This window comes from Thunnus albacares, chromosome 11 (assembly GCF_914725855.1).
Source record: "Thunnus albacares chromosome 11, fThuAlb1.1, whole genome shotgun sequence".
In the NCBI taxonomy this organism is placed as follows: Eukaryota; Metazoa; Chordata; class Actinopteri; order Scombriformes; family Scombridae; genus Thunnus; species Thunnus albacares.
The window spans coordinates 17,162,203-17,182,698 of record NC_058116.1 but is presented as its reverse complement, the minus strand read 5'-3'; the positions used below and the strand labels follow the sequence as shown (position 1 = coordinate 17,182,698).

The window sequence follows — 20,496 nt, the reverse complement described above, 5'->3', positions numbered from 1 at the left end:
TACATTTCTTAACGACTTCCATTTCTGCAATTACAGCTTACAACATGCAGATGTGATGCGCAGCAGCATCTCAGAGAGGTTTGAGTTGCGGTTGTATGAGGGGAAATCGGTAAATAGGATTAAAAGATACACATTAGGACTTTTTTTTACCTGCTGTAATCTGTGTGATTTAATTGTCGGTAAAGTCAGAGGCAGAAGCTGCAGGTAATCAGAATATCACATCAGCGCGGAGCTGGACTCATCGGGGGTTTGCGGGAGTTTGACGGTAATAACAGGCGTACTATTAAAATACAATAAACCAAACGATAGGCTACCCATTAGCAACTTATTAAACTCCGCAGTCTTTCCACCAAAAAAACTTAAACCGCAGAGAAAAGGAAGGAGGCCTATCTTTCTTGTACACTGACAATTCAAATTACACAGACAGGAGCTGCGCTGTGACGCACGACACAAAGCTGTGCGCGGCCAGGTTTCACATTCACCTGCACACTCAATGTGTTTTGTTCTTCTCTGTATCAGCAGGTTGCAGATAGTCGGCCTTTTATGATCGGAAAACTGACTTTAAGATAGTTTGTTTCTTGTCTGACATGTCGGCAGTAAGATAAGATAATAAAATGAAGCCAAATGAGATTTAAAGTAGCGTAGAAATGATTTCTTGAACAAACGGGGCTGATATAAAAGTGGGCATCATATTTTCATCCTTTGCAACAAGTTAAGTCTGTTCAGAAAGGCGACTATAAACTTTTATTTGCATCAACTTTCGCGGCAGCAAAGAGCATTCAGTGAAATAGATTGAATTCTTCTTTCAAATGGTTGTTTAAATTTCTACTTTATGTTGGATCCAAACGAAGAGCAGCGACTCATGATTTAATTCCTTTGTCAAATAAGATGAAAATGGCTTTTAATAGACTGTGATGGGTTAATTAAGGAGTCTTCTTTTACATTCCTCAAATATTAGAAATATAGACAAGCATGCAGGAGAAAACTTAAGGTTTTCCTAAAATTAGATGTGAGAATTAGATTAAATGTAATTTTGACTGAAAGATTTGCTTAATACAGGCGTAAATTAAACGGATGAAATTGTAATAAATAATATGTGCATTTAGAAAGAAACATTTTTGTCTAAACAAAACAGAGAATTGAAAACTTAAAATAAAATGAGAAGGCCCATCTCATACATCCATCCTTTTTTAAAACATAATCTCATATTTAGGTGAAGTAAAAGAAAAACTATAATTATTATGCTTAAAATATTTGTTTTAAACAGGCCTGTAAGCGCTGATCACATCATCAAATCTCAAGTTTCAAGTTTGAAATAAAATTCTCTTTCCTGTTGTAAAATATCTTATTTGGCTCAGAATTTGAAGAATGAATTAATTTCAGAGAAACTATTTAGCAAAGAATTTGATTTAAAAGTTTTATTTGTAAACATTAAATATTTCTTTCTCTCTAAAGTTTTTTTTTTTTTTAATTGCGGCACCAAACGCGTTACAGAAGTTGTACGTACATCATGATGTCAAAGATGTGGGCCTATCACACACTCATGAACCTCTGATATAAGATGGAGTTGTTGTTTTCTTTTTTCCATTTCCAACCGTGTCAAATCATATAGCTACCTAGACGTTTATAAGACATGAAACATAGACAACGTGCTCAGCATGAACTTGGATGGTTTGAAATCGTTTAAATTGCACCATGCTTAGTGTAGCTCTTGGCAATAGAAATAATAAATATATAGAAACGTTTATATTCAACAGCAACAATACTTACAGCACATACAAACAAGGAATGTCTGACAGTTTTACAAACACCATGGGTCCCTCATTTTCTATACAGATGAGATATTTTTCCACATATGCGTCAAAAGGAGTGCCATAACTACGAATCTGTATCAAATCTAGCAGACTACATAGTGTCCGGTATATATTATATATAGACATCACCTCAGCAAGTGCCTATAAAAGAAAACAAAAAAAGGGAAACCAAAAACAAACAAAAAAAAAAACAACCTGGAACATGCGTTGTCTTTTCTGGATACTTGTGGGATCCTGTCAGAAACACATAGGCACGAGTCAGAAAAGAAAAAAAAACAAAACAAAATTAAATCTTTTCATTATAACAAACTTTGTACACATGTTATAAACCGATGCATTGGAGGCATCACATAATCTATCATAATATACAGTGTGTGTGCGCGTGTGTCCATATATATAAATGGAATATATTACATCTGAGTATGCTGAATCAGTAGAGCCGATGTTAAATAAACAGGAATTGCAAGACCGGATTAACTTTGTTGACAATTTGTCCACTGGAGAGAAATTCCCCGTCATGATTCACTCGTTTGGCACAAAAAAAAAAAAAAAAAACATTTTCAAGGGATTAAAAGGCCTACACAGCAATCAAACTCTCTGTCTCTTCCTCCTGTTAGTCTTTTTTTTCTTTTTCTTTTTTTTTTCTTGGATGAATCCTTACTCATAATATGGTACGGTTGTTCTATTAGCCTACGGAGCTTGCAAATATTCAGAAATAATAATGTTAAAAATCTCTCAAGTCTGACCCAAGCAGTCTTTTGAAAGTTCTTTGAGGTCTCGCCATCGAGTCAGACTCAGAAAGGTAGGGTGTCGAGGAAAAGTTTGTCAATTATTGCTGGCGGAGGGACTAGATCTTCTAGTTTTAAGTAAAAGATACGCTGCAGACCTTGGGTACATAGTGTGCGAAGTTCAGGGAGCTTTCCCAAGAGTTTTGACAAGTAGTTTGGACGATTCAATCCACCGCCATTGAACGTCACTTGATCTTTGAGGCAGTTGACTATCTTGTTTTGAAGATCCTCGACTCTCTTGGGTTCCTTAAGCCCGTGTCGCTCTGAAATAGAAACACACCAAGAAAAAAAAAATGAGTCGGAGAATTTATAAATTAGGATTTTTACACGCGTTATAAAGCAGGCAGAGCTATAAAGAGGTAAAGGAGCTGCCGCCTTTTACGCACCTGTTACCATGGCCAGCGCTGCGATGCAGGAGAAAGCTGAGATGTCTATGTTCATGCTCTGCAAGTTGGAAGAAAACTCCACGATCGAGTCCACCCACTCTCCAAATCCACGGACGCACTGTAGCCTGTGTAACACCACTCCATTACAAAAAATAAGTTTGCCTTCCACCGGGTTGGACCTGCAATTAATAACAAAAATCCCATTAATTACGCTTGGCAATAAACGCGAATTTAAGAGCCTTCTAATTATTGGGCAGCTAATAAAACCAAACAAAGCAATGAAGCTTGAAGGAGGAGGGGGGAGGTGGGCTGGTGATTATCTAAAGCCTAGATTGTTTTATTTAGTAATTACGCAGCTCACCTGTACGCCAGCCGCAGGACAAAAAGTTCAAGGAAGGCTGATTCGAAGAGGAGATCCTGATCTTGCTTCGGTAGATCAGAAAAGCCAGGGATCTTCTCCGCCCAGCCCCGGATGATCTCCATGGAGCCCGTCAGGAGATCATAGAACTGCTGAATGTGCTGAGTGTTGTCTCCAGTCATTTGGTAGTCAGGGTTAGCCTGGAACTGGAATTTAATTTAAACAGCGCCTTAATGAGGTCCTTTAAAATATATAATCCGTGAAATTGCAAATGCCCATTTCCAAGAGAGTGAGGGTGCTTTTTTACTATTAAAATTCATGTCTGCCTTTTATTAAGTTCTCTATTTCAACGCAATTTACTTAGAAAAAAAATATGCTGCATTAAAAGTCTTGACAGAGTTAAGAAATCAACCATGTAGGCCTTTTAGAGGAAACTTTCAAGGTAATATGTTGTTATCTATAAGTAGAACTAATTTAAAAAGGCCGTCAATCTTGTTGTTCCTTCTGTTTTCACCCAAGAGTAATAGCTGCTGTCTGCTGACTTTTTTACTTTTTAAGTGTTGTGTGTGTGTGTGTGTGTGTGTGTGTGTGTGTGTTTTATTTCTTGTATCGTTGTAGCCTGCTTTACTTACCCTGGAGTAGTCCAAAGCTGACATGGAGGGGTTGGAGTCCACATGGGCCCTAACAAGCGCGCTTATGAGGCTCACCGGTGGCGACGGAGGGGAGGGCTCTTGGGGGCTTTTAGGTTTGGATGGCAGGCGTCCTCTTCGACCTTTCAAATTATCCGTTCGGACAACTGCGTTAGGAAAAATATTCGACATACATAAGACATTAATATGCACTTTTGTTGTCGTGCGTAAATGCTTAATTAGGATTTAAATAACCCAGCACTGTATTATGCACACGGGTTTCTCAGTGTGGGAAATATAAACTACTGATCTAAAATGATTGAATGCATGGCCTAAACATACCTTCTCTCACCATTCCGACGACAAGGCACTTCTGGAAACGGCAGAACTGGCAACGATTTCTCCGGCGTTTGTCAACAGGACAGTTTTTATTTGCTAAACACACGTATTTTGCATTTTTCTGGACGGTGCGCTGGAAAGAAAGAAAAAACATAAAGTCACTCTGTGGGCCTATTTTCTAAGACTGTGTAACATGCAGAACACGGACTGTGGAAAGCTGCACAACTGATACCAACATGAGAAAGATGAAAAGAAGATAAGGATATAATATCTGCCTCATCTCCTGTTTGGGACTGTGTTGTATGAGACCAACAAGAGGGAGTTGACCCTCAGCAAATACACATTCATGGCCATTCATATTTTACTTACACTTTAAGAGCAGCTACGTGTCGATAGATGTGATAGTCATATAAAGTTTTTTTACGCACGCAATTTAAGCTGTTTGATTATATTTAGTGCAGCCCGCAATGAAACTGTGACTCTATGAAATGTTTAGGCTGTGTTGTTATTATTATTTAAGCTGTATAATAAGGACCACACAGCACATCTTTCATGTAATAACAGTCATACTGATTCATCATCGCTGTCAAGTCAGCCCACCTTGAAAAATCCTTTGCAGCCCTCGCAGGTTCTCACTCCATAATGCTGGCAGGCTGCGTTGTCCCCACATACCGCACACAGACCCTCGTTTGACGGAGATCCTCGGGACGGGGGCGATGGCACTTGGCTGTCCACCAGCTGGTGCCCGTGGCCGAGCTGCAGGGAGTGAGGAAAGGCCAGACCAGCCTGTTTCCTTATGGCGCTGGGAACCGCGAAGCTCTGGCCGTCCAGGCCGCGGTGCGCGCCCGGGTTATCGTGGCTCATGGAGACGTGCAGCGGCCCGTCGAACCGCATCTGACAGCTGGAAACAGGAGTACCGGGCGGGGACTGCTTGAAGGAGAAGAGCGAAAGCCTGGACACCGGATTCTTGCGCTGGTCCATCATATGAGACGTTGCCGCAACATAGTTCTGGTGAAAACTGTGGAGGGAGCCAGGGTCCTCCCACATGTGATTAGGCTGAACCTGGAAGTTTTGTGTACTCGGGGCATGAGGAGAGGAGGGTTTGAAGTACATAGTGGGCCCAGAGTGAGCCATCATTTCTTCTGACTGAGGTGGCAGGTGGCTCTGCTGGTGGTAGTTGTGCATCTGGACGTCCTCCACCTTGATAGAGGACTGCTCTCCAGAGTGGGGCATCTGATACAGACAGGGCGGTTTAACGTCGTAACCGGTGCTATAGTTGTCCATGAATGTACTGAAACTTGGGAGAGAAGTGGTGGCTGTGATCTCAGTGTTGGTCAAGTCCATGCTAAACTTAACAAACTCGGGTGTTAAGAAGTCGCAGCTGTATTCTCCTGCGGTGTGGTAGCTGTAGCTCTGGGAGGCAGGACTGGCTCCTTGGGGTGATGATCCATACTGAGCCTGAACGCAGGGCATGGCTGAAAACCAGAGAGACAAAAAACAGATGAGAATTTCTCAAATAAATTTTCACATTGTGGAAAAAAAGGTTTCATACTTCATTCAATATATTGTACTTTTACTTTTTCCTTTTACACAATGTGTGCTTTACATCAGTGAGCATTTACAGAATACAATAACACAAAACAATAATAAATCAGCATTTAGTATTTGTAAATAATTCCCATATTTTACCTCAAGTCTTCTGACAGTTTTTCGGTGACACTTGAAATGAGAAACGTCAGGAGTCGTTTGGGCGTTCGGGTTCAAGAAGGCGGCTCTGTTCTGGATCTTCCCCTAATAAAACACATAACTTTGACATTTGCTACTTCATAAAATAAAACAATATCTAAAAAATGAACACGAGATTTCACATAAAGCCAGAATCAACGTGCACAATTGCGCACAAACTGTAACCAATTTCTACTTGCGCGCAGCATTTTGCATAATCTCATAAAAATGTTTAATTGGTACCGACAGAATCTTTACATATAGGCCTATAAATCAAACATAAGTCGTCTTTTTATTTTGTTCTTATTAAATGTGAGGTTGCTCGGCATGAACAGACCAACTTCGCGCGTTTGACATCAGTGACAACTTGTCTAGGAAGCAGAAAGTTGAAAATCCTCGTGAAAATATGAGTCACACACACGGACATGAACAGGCTCAGCCAGACTCACTTCTGTGTAATTTCAGTTTAAACAGTGGAGGAAGAAAAAAAAAAGATTTAAATGTCTCGGAGGAGGCGGCGCAAGTAAAGCGCAGACGGAGATGAGTGAATCTTACCTCTTTCACATCAGGATCGTGGATTTCAATCCATGCGATAAGCATGTAAGGGGTATTCATCAATTTCGGTAAAAGCTCCAAATCATGAGCGTCGGTACCCAACAACGCCAGGCAGGCAAACCGTGTGACTCCCGCGCACTGATAGCGACACAAGCTTCGACTACCCAGTCTGGCCAATGTGGCTTTGTTTATGTGAGCTCTGGATACCGTGGCCCACGTGTTTCACAGCGCGACGTCATCGGCGTCGACACAGACATGGACCAATCCGCTTGGGAACTTTCTCAAACCCCAATTTTTCTGGTGAGTATGTTTGTCTTGTGGTATGTGTTCTATGTTGCTTCCCACATGGACATTAGCAGAGATGTAGTGGAGGGTAAACCCACCTAAACTCCGTTCAGACACCTTTCTGTTTGCGCAAGACTTAAGCCAGGCTTGTTTTTGGCTGACATTAATCTCTGTGCTATGTGAAGTCATTGTATTTATCACAGGTCTGCAAAGTAAATGATGCAGGTTATGATGATCTCTTAGGTTGTTGTTTTTTTTTTCAGGTCATGTTGTAGCCACGTTTGTTTTCTCCAATATGAGTAGACAGCACTATCATTGACTGTAAATGCAGATAATCCATTGAATATCACACATTTCTCTGATACAACAAAGGTTTAACTTTTAGTTTCAAGCAGGCCAACATGTAATCTTCTCCCTCCCAACTATTTATAACACTCAGCTCACAGACTGAACCATCTCTACGGACTAATATTGAGTTTATTTATTGCCTGATTGTTGTTATTTCTGAATTTGAGATGCGTGTACATTGGCACATCTAGGCACAGTTATGTCACAATGAGGCTGAGATGCCAGACTCACAACACTTGCATGAAATAGGCCTAATGAAGCGGGGGGGGGTCAATATTATTCTTCGTTATCGTCTTGACAGGATTTCTGTATTTCAATTGTGTTCCAAATTTAGACCTCAGATGGGGTGGGGTTTTGGCGGGGGTGGGCTGCCTATTCATAGCTGCTAGTGTATGTGAGCTGCTGGAGGAGGAAGGGGGGATAATTAGTGGGCCTGTAGCCAGTTGTCATGGGGGAACCAATTTAGTCCCCAGAGAGGGAAACGTGATAGGACGGGCAGAATGGAGAGTGACGCAGAAAACGCTTAAGTTGACGCAGTCGCCAAAATAATCTTTTGGTCTTATTGTTCTGCAGCGATGGAGTTACTGATCTCATTGTAATCTTACAGTAACACCTTGGAGCCAATCAAGTTGGCCTAAATTTTTATAGGTGCATACAGGCCTGGGCAGCAATCCAAGGTAAGAAGGGAGCAACTAGAGATTTGTAAAGATCCGGGCCCACATGCCTGTATCAACATCTTACGCAGTGTGCTGTTATTTTTAGTGGGAAGATACTTTCATATGTGAAGCACAGAACAGCCATCAGTCTCAGAGCAGCTCTTACTGACCTGAGCTCAGTGCACACAATGACAGAATGAGCCAAGAGGGCTGGAAAACACTGTATACTATGGTTACACTCACCTCTAGAGGACACTATTGTTCACTACCCATACATCAAGCGGCTTCTGTTTCTTACAATTAACCTTTTAATTAACCTAACCCCATTAAGGCTGTGTTGTCACGCCCAGTCGCTTTCAGGTGGGCTATATGGCAGGATTTGTAAATTACAAAGTCTCCACACTTCACTGTGAATATTCAGAAGCAAAATAATGTAGTAAAAGTATGTCTTTTTTTTGGACAAGTTGTAACCATCCCTCTTGCCTTTACGGTAATTAGACCACATTTCACCTGCGTCTTTTAAAGAGGCTACCTGTCGGTGTGTGATTCAGCTACAAACGTAACTAAATCTACTGATACAAACATCTGCATGACAACATTCAAACTATTTTGTGTTAAAACATCGCTGACAGGTCACACAGTGTATCTACTGTTATTCATTCAGCGTTTAGAATTTAGAGTGAAAACACAATTAGCAGTTTAATCAGCCGTTTACTGAAGAATAATTAACTTCCCATTTATATTCACAATTAATTGACTGTCATTTGAAAGTGAGAAGTTAGCTTTAAGGGCAAAGAGATTGTTTTTTTTAACTTTGTTTGAAGAGATGTCAGCTGACGTTACCAATTTTAGTGTGTGGGTGCGCGACCCTGCGCACCTGTATGTATGTGTGTGTGAGAGAGATGCATCTTTTTTATTGGCTTACATTTCAGTTATTAATTTCTCTGCAGGTGGTATCGAGAAATCCTCATTAGTGGATAAGATAGCATCGTCATCTCAAGGTCACAGGATGTTTATGGATCCAAGTTGCGGTCAGATCAGCGGCTGATCCGCCGCCCTAGAAAGCAGCAAAGTGAGCAAAGAGTACTGGTTCCCTCTGTAGGTCTGATTCGCTGGACGGGATGTCCATCATGAGCCAGCACCTTACGTCAGCATTATAACGATGTGAGAAGCCTCCATCAGCATCACCTGGCTTTTGTCCCACAGTGTTTTTCACACAGACCACGAGGCTGCACAATTCAGGCTTTTTCCAGATGTGACACACCTGCATTTGGCTCATTCAAACCTTTAAAAGTTTGATACGATGTGGTTGGTGTGTTTTTGTTCTAGCATGTGTATGACTATACAGTCTCCCTGTAGTGATGAGTTATAACCATGTCCAGTGATGAAAGAAGTATTCAGATCCTTGATTAAGAGTAGTAATTGTTGAAGGTGTAGAAGTGATAAAAATGTAGCAGCTGAAGTATCAAAAGTAAACATACTATCAGGGTGTTTAAGGATTGAGGTATTACTGTGCATTGCTGACATGTATCAAAGTATCAAAGTACTCAATTACTGTACTTTTTAACATTTTATTTACAGTATGTGTACTTCACTTGAGTATTTCCATTCTCAGTTGTTTTGCACTTCTACTCCTTTACACCTCATAGGGAAATATTGAACTTTTTACCCCACTGTCTTTATTTGACAGCTATAGTTACTTGTGCTGAGTAAGATTTTTACATATAAAACATGATCATTCCACCTCGACCAGCTGCAATATCAAAATACTACATATATCAGTATTAATAATCCACTAATATAAAATAATAACATCATTCTGATTCATAATGAGTACTTTTACTTTTAATACTTTAAAGTACATTTTGCTCATAATACTTTTGTACTTTTACTTAAGTAAGATTTTGAATGTTTTACTAGTAATGGAGTATTATTATTATTATTATTATACATTGTTTTATTGCCTCATTAACTTATTATTAACTTAACTGGTCCAGGTGATGCAATAGGTGAGACAGTTTGTACTGTTAGTTTAACCAAGGAAGTTCTGTTTTGTTTGCAGTATCCTTACCTGTTAAGTAATTTGTGGGGTAAGAGCAGTATTTACCTCTGAAATATAGTGGAGAACAAGTATAAAATAGCAGAAAAGCACCACTACCTGAAAAATAGATTAAAGTACTACTACTAATATACTTAAGGGAAAGCTGCTGAAATGTGCTTTACTCAAGTGCTTTCCACTTCTCTTAATTGCTTAACTATAGTTACTACTTAACATTAGTTTGACTTTTAAGTTATTTCTTTTCTTTCTTTTTTTTTTGTGAAACTAAAAACTTGGGGGGGGGGGTTCTTCCAGTCTCCTGAAACTGTATCCTAGGTAGGTCCCACAAACCTCATTTCATTTCTAAGCACTAGCAGGTATCAAACTTTCTGAGAATTGAACAGCCCGACCCTGAAGGCATCCCTTTGCTCAGTGTCTTCTTTCCATTTCTAGAGTCCCACTTTACAAGCTTAAATGTCTACTTAATATGCTTTAATGCCTGCTCTTTAGAGCCGGGGAGCACTTCATCACTTTTATACACCTTTATATAACACACTGTTAACTAGCAATGCCTTATGGAACAGCTTGTCTTGCAGCTGGAAGGCGCCTCCATGGCATGATGGAGGTACCTGTTCACCATTCACAATGAGACAGTAAAATGGGAATAGAGGCCTCTGCATACTGCTGCTGTCTATATCAGTCAATGATGAATATTCATGAATCACAGTGTCATGACATGCTCTGTAATTGGCAGCAACATTAGTAATGACACTGCTGGTATCAAGTCCCTGCATATTCATGTGGTGGGGCAATATTTCCTCGTGGTGCTGTTTTTTTTCTCTCCTCCTGAAAGTGAAAATGTATTCTGAAGCTGCAGGTGTCCCTGGTGCCACAATCAATTGCTGGCTGGATTGTGCCCCAGTGAAAATCAGACAAACCATTAGTTTCTTTGTCAATCTCTTTGATTAATAATATATCTGAATTATAAAAGGTTCAGAGGACTCTAAATAGTTTAAAGTGAATCTCTTTATAATAGTTATGAATGCAGACCTGAAGGACTCCTACATACCATTGTCATTGCCACTGGCTACGGGGTGTTTAAAAGATCATTGGTAAAATGTATTGATTAATTTTGCCTAAAAAGTAACAGATTTATTATTTTTGTGCTCTCTAATGATGCTTCGCCGTACAGTTTGTCATCCAAGTTGTTTGAGGTGTGAGTAGATTTAGCAGCTTGCACAGACACAAGCCTGGTTTCATCGAACTTGTACACTCGTAGCGGGCATTGGCAGATTTCTTTTTGTACTGGAATTTGCTGCAACTCCATTTCGGCCCCACTAAAGTGTCCTAGAATGGATGATGAGGGAATTGGATAAAGCTTTGCCTAATCTGCAAGGCTTTCTCCTCTAAGCAGCTGGATGGGAGGATTTTTCTCCTCGTGGCTTCAGTTTAGCGCGGTGCACAATCCAAGCTGTGGTGGAAGGAGACAGACCTGGTTCTAGACCAGTACGAGGGGGCCATATTGAGATGGTAATATTGTCTACAACAAAGTGACTTGCACTAGTTGCGTTTCCCTAAGATAAAAGCCCGCAAACATTGGAAAATCAAAGAAAAGATACAATCCACAATCTGAATGCAGCTTAACTGCCACACTAGGCCTGCTGCATGCAGTTTGTTTCAGCAATGGATTACTTACACTGCATTTTTTGCTGTTCTTTTTCCTCTTTTTTTTCCTGTTGATCACCAACTGAGCTGTATCTGCGCATTGCAGGAGGAGGCATGGTATTCCACAAGGAGGTAATGGGAACTGCTGTCACTGCTAGAGGAGGCTTGTTAGCATTTCGTAGCTTTTACTCAATTGGCAAAATACAAGAGAGAACAGGTGAGATTTTCTGGAAATATGTTGCAAAGTAACGCCTAATAGAATTACGAGGCCTTGGATTATGTTTGTTGACTACAAATCTAGAAAGTAGGCTAATATTACGTATAGAGAATACTTTTCAGATACACGATTTCATTCACAGACCATAAATTAGATGAATAAAAAGGAGCTACTCAGGGACTAATTTTAGTTACTTTGCATCCTTTTCCCTGCTGTTCAGCTCCTCTTCTGTCTAACAGATGGCACCTCTGTAATGTGTACATGACTAACAGTTGCAGTGAACTTGAGAATGGCTGTCATTTGTCTTTTTTTTTTCTTCTTTTGCTTATTTTAGATAATCCTGAGCCATCATCATCTTTACTAACAAGTCTTGCAATTAGTCAACTTTGCTTGTTATCGTGTCTCCGTACAGTGTGTCTGCGTGCCACATGCAGATTTTGTGATTAATCTTGAAAGACAATGTTTTGAAATGTTATTGAGAGTGGAATGTAAATAAGCATGTGATGTATTGTTTTTTATTGCTTGATGATGTCTGACAGCTTTGTCACAGAAAATGCATGGCTTCTTTTTTCTGAAATCCATCATAAGGAATATAAAGACATGTGCATAATAATGAAACACATTTATTAATGTGTACTGTCCCCTGGAGTCATATGACAATGAAATGGATGACTAGTTTTCTTTTGCATGGATGCTATAGGCCCGAGTCAAGCATGTGGAGGTAGCTGAACAGGTAAAACTACTACTACGGTCTACATGGATGAGCTTCCATCCAGACGAGCTCAGATAAGCCCTTACAGAGCTCACAGGGGTTTGACAGGTTCATCGATGAAGGAGGAGCCACTGACTCAGGTTATACCCTGGATGCACTCCAAGGGAGTAAGTTGCTTTTGTCCACTGGTTTAAAAAATCCACCTCTAACCCTATCATTTATTTTGGGTCAGTCCCACATATAAGTTCCTGTTGCTGTAAATACTCATTAAAATAGCAAATAATTGTGTATTTAGCACATAAAAATAGGTCCCAACTAATGCAGAATGTTTTAGAACAATTTGCTAAAAACTACAGTTTACTCAGCCTTTTCTTCAAATGAAACTTTATATTTGTGACTTGTTTTTAAAGATTTTAGTCTTCAGTAGGGATGAATGGGTTTAATGGGCTGAGAGCCACAAACAGAGTAGAGAAGTCAGACTAAAGCATTGTTGGTTTTGATCTTTTCAGGGGATTTGTTGACAATAAGAAAAATAGAATAATGTCAGTGTTATCCTTTAAGCTTTAATTGCTTGTATTAATTATGACTAAAAATGTTTTTGTCGTCTTGTGTACAAGGAATATATTTGGGTTTCATGAGCAAAAAAAAAAAAAAAAGATAAATCCCAGCTTGTGTTACAGCAGAAGCTCCGTGGTTTTTTTTTTTGAGAGGATTTTTTATGGCAGACTGTTCAGCCCCTGCTTGCGACCACAAATGGGCATTCTCCATCCTGATGTTGCATAACCTCCTTGCCATTGTGATGGAGTTTCTTCCAAGCTGCCTCTCTGGGGCTTGATCTATAAGGCGCTTCACATGTCTGCTATGAAGTCTAGAGCAGCAGCATTTTTGGACTTGGAGGATTTCTCCCCTTGATAAGTCTATTGGCTGTAGTCCAACCACCCAAGAAAAAAAAAAAAAGATAACAATTTTGTTATCCTCCAGTGAAGGAGAGCATCCTCTTGTGGTTTCCATTACATACCAAATCAATTATCTATGCTGCTAGTTGGAGGCTATGTGTTTTGCCCCTTTATTTACTCGGGTTGTCTAATGGTGGTGTAGAGTGGGTTTTGAAACCCTTTTCTTCTAATCCTCAGTTATTCTTCTTTTCTTCTTTTGAAAACTGGGATTTACAGTCCATCTGGGACGGCAAAGAAGCTTCTATTAGGCAAAGCAAAGAGCGATCTCAGTGTTAAAAAATGCTATGAAAGTCATATGTTTTCCCTCAAATACGTTTATTTAAAATGTGCAGAGGAAAATCAATGTTTTCAAGATGTATTTTCTAAGTTTGGTTCTTTTAACTACGTTTTCAAAACATGCAGTTCCCCTTTTTGTGGTCCATGCTGTCACACTGGTGGAAATGATTGTTGTTTTTAACCAATGGAATATGTATGGCCTCACAATATTGTTCTCGTCATGAATATTACAGTGGAAAGTTGTGCATATGTGAATAGCATCTGATCCATTCTAAAGATTTGGGACAATAAGTATCCAAATGTTGATGTGTTTCCTTGGCTCCCATTGTCAGATCTCAAAACTGCCCCTGTGCAAGGAGACGATTTCTCATCAGGCACTAGCAGCCAGAGCACCAAGCTCATTCACGGAGGAGTCCGATATCTACAGAAAGCCATCATGAAATTGGATTACAAACAGGTAAATGCTTCATTTTTTCTCCGCAGCTGACACTTATCCGCAGAATTCCTGGTCCCTCTGGTCATATTGCTTTATTTACCCTCCCATGTTCATTTTTCATTCAGGGGAAGCCGTGACATGTTTGCCTTGAATGACTGCCTGCCTGAAATTTCCCGAAGTTGTTTTAAAGAATTCTTACAACTTAGCAAACCTCTGTTGTTATCATATTGTGAATTAATTCATGAAATTATCTCTCAGTAATAGGTGGAAGAAAGCCTTATACGTCCCCTTTTGTCTGTGAATTGTTTAAGATGAGTCACCCGGGTTCAAACTGAAATGTCACCATTTTCTGTTACATTTCACAGTAGTTGAGAAATCTCATTATTCTCAGCTTGTGTTTTCTTTAGGAGCCTTATTTTTCTATCTGTATGAACATACTAGGGTCCTGGAGGTGAGCAGCAGAAGAGACCAATTAGTGTGATTGCAGGAAATGCAACTGCCTAGTCAGCAGTTCGACAGTAAAATGTAGGCTGTACTACTTGTCTTGGATGACACAGTGGCTCAGAAATATTTACCTTCAAAATCTATAATATAATTCTATAAGTCTATGAGTCAAAATCACCAGTTACTAACAAAATTATAGGAAAAGATTGGATATCGTAGAAATTAAAAGTTTTGATACCGGCGGGACAATATGAATTGCAATAGGTCATTGCTGTCATTCAAATATATGCACAGATTCAGTTCAATCTAGTGCTTTAAGTATCTAGATAAAGGCTTAAATAAGGCTTAGATAAAGGAATTAAAGTAAGAATTAAAATTAGCACTGAAATTATTAGTCAATTAATTAATTGAAAGAAAAATAATCCAACAATTTTGATAATCAAGTAATAATTTATATCATTTTTTAATGCAAGAGATAACTCAAACATGAATATTTGGTGGCTTTCTTAGTCTTCTTTGATAGTAGATTGAATATCTTTGGGTTCTGGACTGTCATTTGGGCAGAAAAAGACATTTGTAGACGTCACGCTGGACTAACCAAGAAAATAATCAACCATTTATTCAATAAAGACAATAATCATTAGTTCAGCCCTGATTCAAATATTTTATTTCTGACAAATGATCCATTATGACTCTCCTCTCTGCCAGTACATGATGGTGAAAGGAGCCCAGATTGCTGCCTATAACCCCCATCTGTCAGCACCCCCTATCCATAATGCTCCAAGTGTACAAGTAAAACTTATATTTTTCTTCATCCCTCTATTTTCTGATCATTTTTCACCTCATGTACCACAAAAAGCAGTAAACCTTTCCCTTGATAAAAGGCGTGGAGTTGGGAAGATGGAGAAGTTCAGCCCAATAGTAGTAAACTTTAAAATTACCTTTGGGCTGAGAGGCCCATTGAAGTGTAAGGTAAAGGAAGAACGGTCCATGGCATCTCTGCACCATCTCGTCTTTGCTCTCTCAGACTTGGGTGAACTCTGGGGCCTTGATTTGATTGGTGCAGCCTTGAATCATAAGCTTTAATTGCACCTGACATTTAAAGCTTCTCTCTGGTATTTAAAGCAGTGTACAGGTGTGGCTCATTACTGAGAAGGGGATTGGAGATTTTCTGATTTCTTTCTCATTGCTGGGCCGTGGCAGCGTCTTAACTCATCATGCTACCTGTCACCATCCCAGAAACCCTCCTTCACTCGCACAAAGCCATATCTGACCCAACTATCGTCAGTCAAACCAGAGTTCAAGCCTATCATATATTAGTGCTGACACCATCATTGAGAGGTAAGCTCCAGGCAGTAGTGAATAAAAGAGTGTGACTCTGGTAACATGTGATCCACAGCACATACGGCCAACCCCACAGATGTCGTATTTTTCCTCGTATTGCAAGGTGCTGGTTCTGGTACTCTTCCACGAGACACAAGGTGTGAGCCATTGTTTTATTATGATGCTCAAATCCTCAAAAGATGCCTCATGACATCTTTCCTTTAACAGTATATAGTGTGCTGTGCACATTACTATGCACCACGAAAGACAACGTTAAAAAATTATAGCACTTATCACAGCTGGAGATGCTGGTAGCAGCAATCTGACTGCAAATTGTAGAAATCTAAATGTGTTCTGTTAGCTGGTTGTGTGTGATTGCAAAACTTGTTTTCTTTGTCTTACATGAACAACAAGTGTGAGTAATACTTTTACTATTTTATTTGACTTTTAGACCAAAAGATATTTGTTCTGCAGGGATAAAAGATTTCTCAGAATGCCCCATAACAAATATATACCAGATGTATGGAGCTGAATTTGTATTTGAAGGCATGTGTGTTGTTATTAACTGTAAACTGTAGATTTTAAATACATAATTTAAATGAGAGCAGCACTAAGAGAGCTGATGTCTATATTAGAGTGTGTTTTGTCACCGAGAAGAAAGATAAATAATTAAATGTGAGTTTTTAATTCTTATTTGACAGTAATCTTCAATTCTAGATCATACCTTCCCTGTAAAATATCTTGTGCCTCACTCACATGACTGTGTAATTGCTGTCTATGTGAGCATAAACAAATTAGAAACAACATTTTTTTTTAAAAAAAAACAGAAAATAGCCAGTAGGCATTGCGTTCCAACCGGTCCCAGGATCCATCTTTCTCCAGGCTATATGTGCCTTGTGTTGGCATCAGAAAAACAAAGCATATGTTGATTGTTAGCCAGGGTGTACATAGCATGTCCTGTTCACTCAAGGTCTCCCTTGTAGCTGCAAACTCCCAACTTTGTTTCTCTAGGCTATCTGTCAGACTTCATTTAGCATTTGAGGATATGTGGATTCCCATGTACTGCAAAAAGGCAACGTACTTCTAAGGGAATACGGCTACTATCTGAGCAGTGATCTGTCAACCTTATTCATTTAGCAGAAGTAAGTAGGAGAGGGGGGTATTTTACATGAGCTATTTTTATTTGTTCACTTTTAAAATAGCAGTTTGTCTCTTATACTTCTAGAAACCAGCAACAACTGAAAAAGATATAAAAAGCTCTGCATAGCGTTTTGTAACGTTAATAAAATTATAAATTCTCTAATAATTACTTTAGAAGGGACAAGGGAATAAAAAAAACTAAAAGCATTAGACCATTTACATACATTTAATTTTTCCTCAAGGTGTCTTTTCCACCCCTTTTCCCATACGCAACTGGCTACATTATGGCAGTGACATTTTCTGTCCTGACCTTCTTTACTGGGGATTGGGCTTTGACTGCTTGGGTTCATCTCCTCGGGATTTTCAAGCCATCATGGTCAGATAGCTTCAACGTGTAGACATCCTTTAGCCTTAGAAAACATAGTCTTTGCAAACATATATATAAATTAGTAGGAAATGACTAACAGATTGACAGTCTCCGTACAAGTAAATGCCACAGACAAATATTCTCATAAAAGGGACCTAATAAACTGAAAATATTCACAAGGAGCAAGCATTTTCTAAATATTCAGTAGTCTTATATGTCTTATAAATAGTAAGATTAATCATTATGACAATTCTGCACCGTATTTAAACTTTTATACTTTTAAGGAAACACAGCCTCTTGTTGTGTGTTTATATACCATTCGACGGTGCCTTTCTTCTTTTTGCTAGAGGAGTAATTGACAAAAGCATCTGGGATAATAACTCCATCTCCCGCTGTACCTGTAACAATTTAATTGGACAAGTCAGCCCAGCCAAGCATCTCTGGCTCTATGACTGGGAGACATGAAATTCATTGTCATTATTGTCCCTGTCATTTTGCAGCATTTTGTCCAGCCGCAGAGTTCCTCTCACTCCACTGAGTTTTGTACCTCCAGGAGGCTGGAACGAGTGTGAGCCGAGCGGAGGTAGGGACGGGATGGGAGGGAGAGAGGGGAGGGTAGGGAGGGTGGAGGAGGGGGGGGGGGCGGGTTACTTCTGTCCTCCAGGGAGCTTTGATGCTCATTTAGCTCTGCTCTGTCATTCGGCCATTTTGGCTTTTAATTGCTGATGATAATTATCATCATCATTATTGTTATCTTCATCGGGGTGTCAGGTTATTATAGCCGTGCTATGCTGTTCATTCATAAATCCTGTTACTGCGATCTGACTAATTCTTGAATTCCTGACATTTAATGTAGTATTAATGCTCCTGTTCTTTGCCTGGTGCCAATCTGTGACAGGCTCACAACAGAGAGCTGTGAATCACGAGGTCAAAGGTCATTATGAGGCTCAGCAATCACCAAGGATCAGACACTGCCTACTGGTGCTATAGCCCCTCTTGAGCTGAAGCTGGTTGTGTGTGTGTTTGTGTGTGTATGCTTGTGCTTATGCTCGTGCAAACACACCACCGGTGGCATGAGTTTGCTAACCACATATAATGGTCACATTCACCCTACAGAGATGAAGAAGTGGATTCCATGGTCTTCCTAATACATCATGGCAGGGTGCATACTCTTGTATGTAATTCATTCTAAAATGTGGCCTTTAAATCTGTTGTTTTCTTGTTTTTTTACTTTTTGCTTTCAATTTATTTATTTATTTCCCGTAGAGGGGGAATGGCTTCCAGCATGCCGTAGCATTAAGGAGAGCCCACCAGCTAGCTAGCCTCAAGTCGCTCAAACGTAAAATAAATCAGGGCACAAAGGACCCTGCTCATTCCTGCAAAGTAGCAACATTTTCCCTCGCCAACAATGAGGACTTGAACTTCCTTGGCAATAACAAATAGAAAGAAAGTCACCCGAGACACCAACATTAAAAGTGATTAATCATCTCTATTCTCTCTTTACTTTTGAACCAAGGGATTGTCCAGCAATAAATCTTCAAAGATGTACATAAGAATCACTTCCTAATGAAACCGGGCTTTGTTCATTTGTCACCTTTTAGACCCTTTCATTTAAATTACAAAACTTGTGACCTTGTGACTCTGAATATAGATCTCTGGTATTTTAGAGCTGAAGAGGGATTAATCCATAAATCTTGATACTAGATTTCTCTGTTCATTAAAAGGATTCTGCCAAGGGATCCTCAGCTACAACAGCAGATCAGCTGTTGTCAAGAGCTGTTTACTGTCATACTGACATATTGAAAAATGTGATTATTAGGATTGGAAGTAATTGTTTTCAGTTATCTTTCAATGTGCTTTTCTTTTTGAAATGTAAAATATCAGTGTTTTATTGTTTTTAATTCCCAGTTAGCTTTGTAAAATGCATAAAAATGGGTGAGCGTGTAGGTAGAAACACGCAAAAACATTGTAATAACTGAGTATCCTCTAAAGGCAGGAATAAAACACTATTGCATGTTACACATAAGGGCAAAAGACAGCACACACTGTCAAACAACAGGTTTTTCAGCTCCTACCTCTGAACTCCTGGTATATTTAAGGCTTTGATGCATCTAATCCTTATCCCCGCATTCCCTGCCTTTTCCCGAGGACCAGTTCCCCTTCCCAGTGCAGGAACGGGGATGGGAGGGGTGGTCGGGGGGGGGGGGGCCCACACTCAGGCCAAAGGGCCACTGTGGCTTTAAATGTGCTCCTTGTGTGGCCAGAGCAGCCATCGCGCTGATGCAAAGTGACAGGGACAGATGTGACATATCGGTTCCGACACACTTCCATACCACCAGTCACAGGCTCGGGGTGACTCACATCCCCCTGCTCTGGTCCTGTCCCCCCGCTGCAGGACAACACAACGATGCTCGAATGAACCTCGCCATCGCCCTCACTGCTGCCAGGTATGGGGCTGCCATAGCCAATTACACTGAAGTGGTGCACCTACTGAAGAGGGCAGACCCACAGACGGGGAAGGAGAGGGTCTGCGGAGTGCACTGCAGGGATGTGATCACAGGTAAATCCAACAAAAGCTGTTTCATTCCTTCCTGCCTCACTCTATTCCCACTCTCTCTAGCCCTCACAACAGGGGCCCTCCCAGCACCTCTTACTCAGTGCTAGTTTGCACATAGTCATTGCACATCTAATGCACGGGCTTTTAATATTTTATAAGCGTTTTATGGTGTAGAGGGCTGCTTCAGATCTTGTAGGGAGGAACATAAGACGGAATTAGCGAACTCCAAATGGCCTTACTTACCTTTTAAATGTCATGCATAGGGCCGGCTTTGGAAGAATAAAGCAGTTAAGGGTAAAAGATGGTATTCTGAAACATTTCATGAATAACCAAGATTTGAGGATCTCTACACATGACCACCCCCTGATGTTTTAAAAGATGGAAGTGTGCTCTTGGAGGAGATGTCTCACTTTAATAATGTGAGAGGAGGGCCTCACATAGAGAGGGCTTAGACTGAACGGATAATAGAAACAGTTTTGTCA

General features: G+C 40.0%; 1 protein-coding gene and 1 long non-coding RNA gene across 6 annotated transcripts in view; one reads left to right on the top strand and one right to left on the bottom strand.

The window, feature by feature from the left end:
* LOC122992884 overlaps positions 1-20,496 on the top strand; it is a 125,821-nt gene that overhangs the window by 76,131 nt on the left and 29,194 nt on the right. For 2 of the 5 annotated variants that reach the window (XR_006406168.1, XR_006406164.1), the window contains exons 4-9: positions 8,834-9,047; positions 11,693-11,803; positions 12,504-12,682; positions 14,080-14,204; positions 17,958-18,040; positions 19,853-20,017. This is a non-coding gene — a long non-coding RNA (uncharacterized LOC122992884). The remainder of the gene's footprint in view (positions 1-8,833; positions 9,048-11,692; positions 11,804-12,503; positions 12,683-14,079; positions 14,205-17,957; positions 18,041-19,852; positions 20,018-20,496) is intronic. The other 3 variants (XR_006406165.1, XR_006406166.1, XR_006406167.1) reach the window with 3 other exon arrangements.
* Positions 1,725-7,560, bottom strand: nr4a2a (nuclear receptor subfamily 4, group A, member 2a). Its single transcript, XM_044366882.1, has 8 exons — positions 6,595-7,560; positions 6,004-6,105; positions 4,915-5,789; positions 4,318-4,447; positions 3,979-4,142; positions 3,350-3,552; positions 2,989-3,167; positions 1,725-2,865 (listed from the first exon to the last, which is right to left on the bottom strand). Exons 3-8 carry the CDS (start codon positions 5,785-5,787, stop codon positions 2,609-2,611), a joined length of 1,806 nt encoding a protein of 601 aa, XP_044222817.1. The 5' UTR covers positions 5,788-5,789; positions 6,004-6,105; positions 6,595-7,560; the 3' UTR covers positions 1,725-2,608.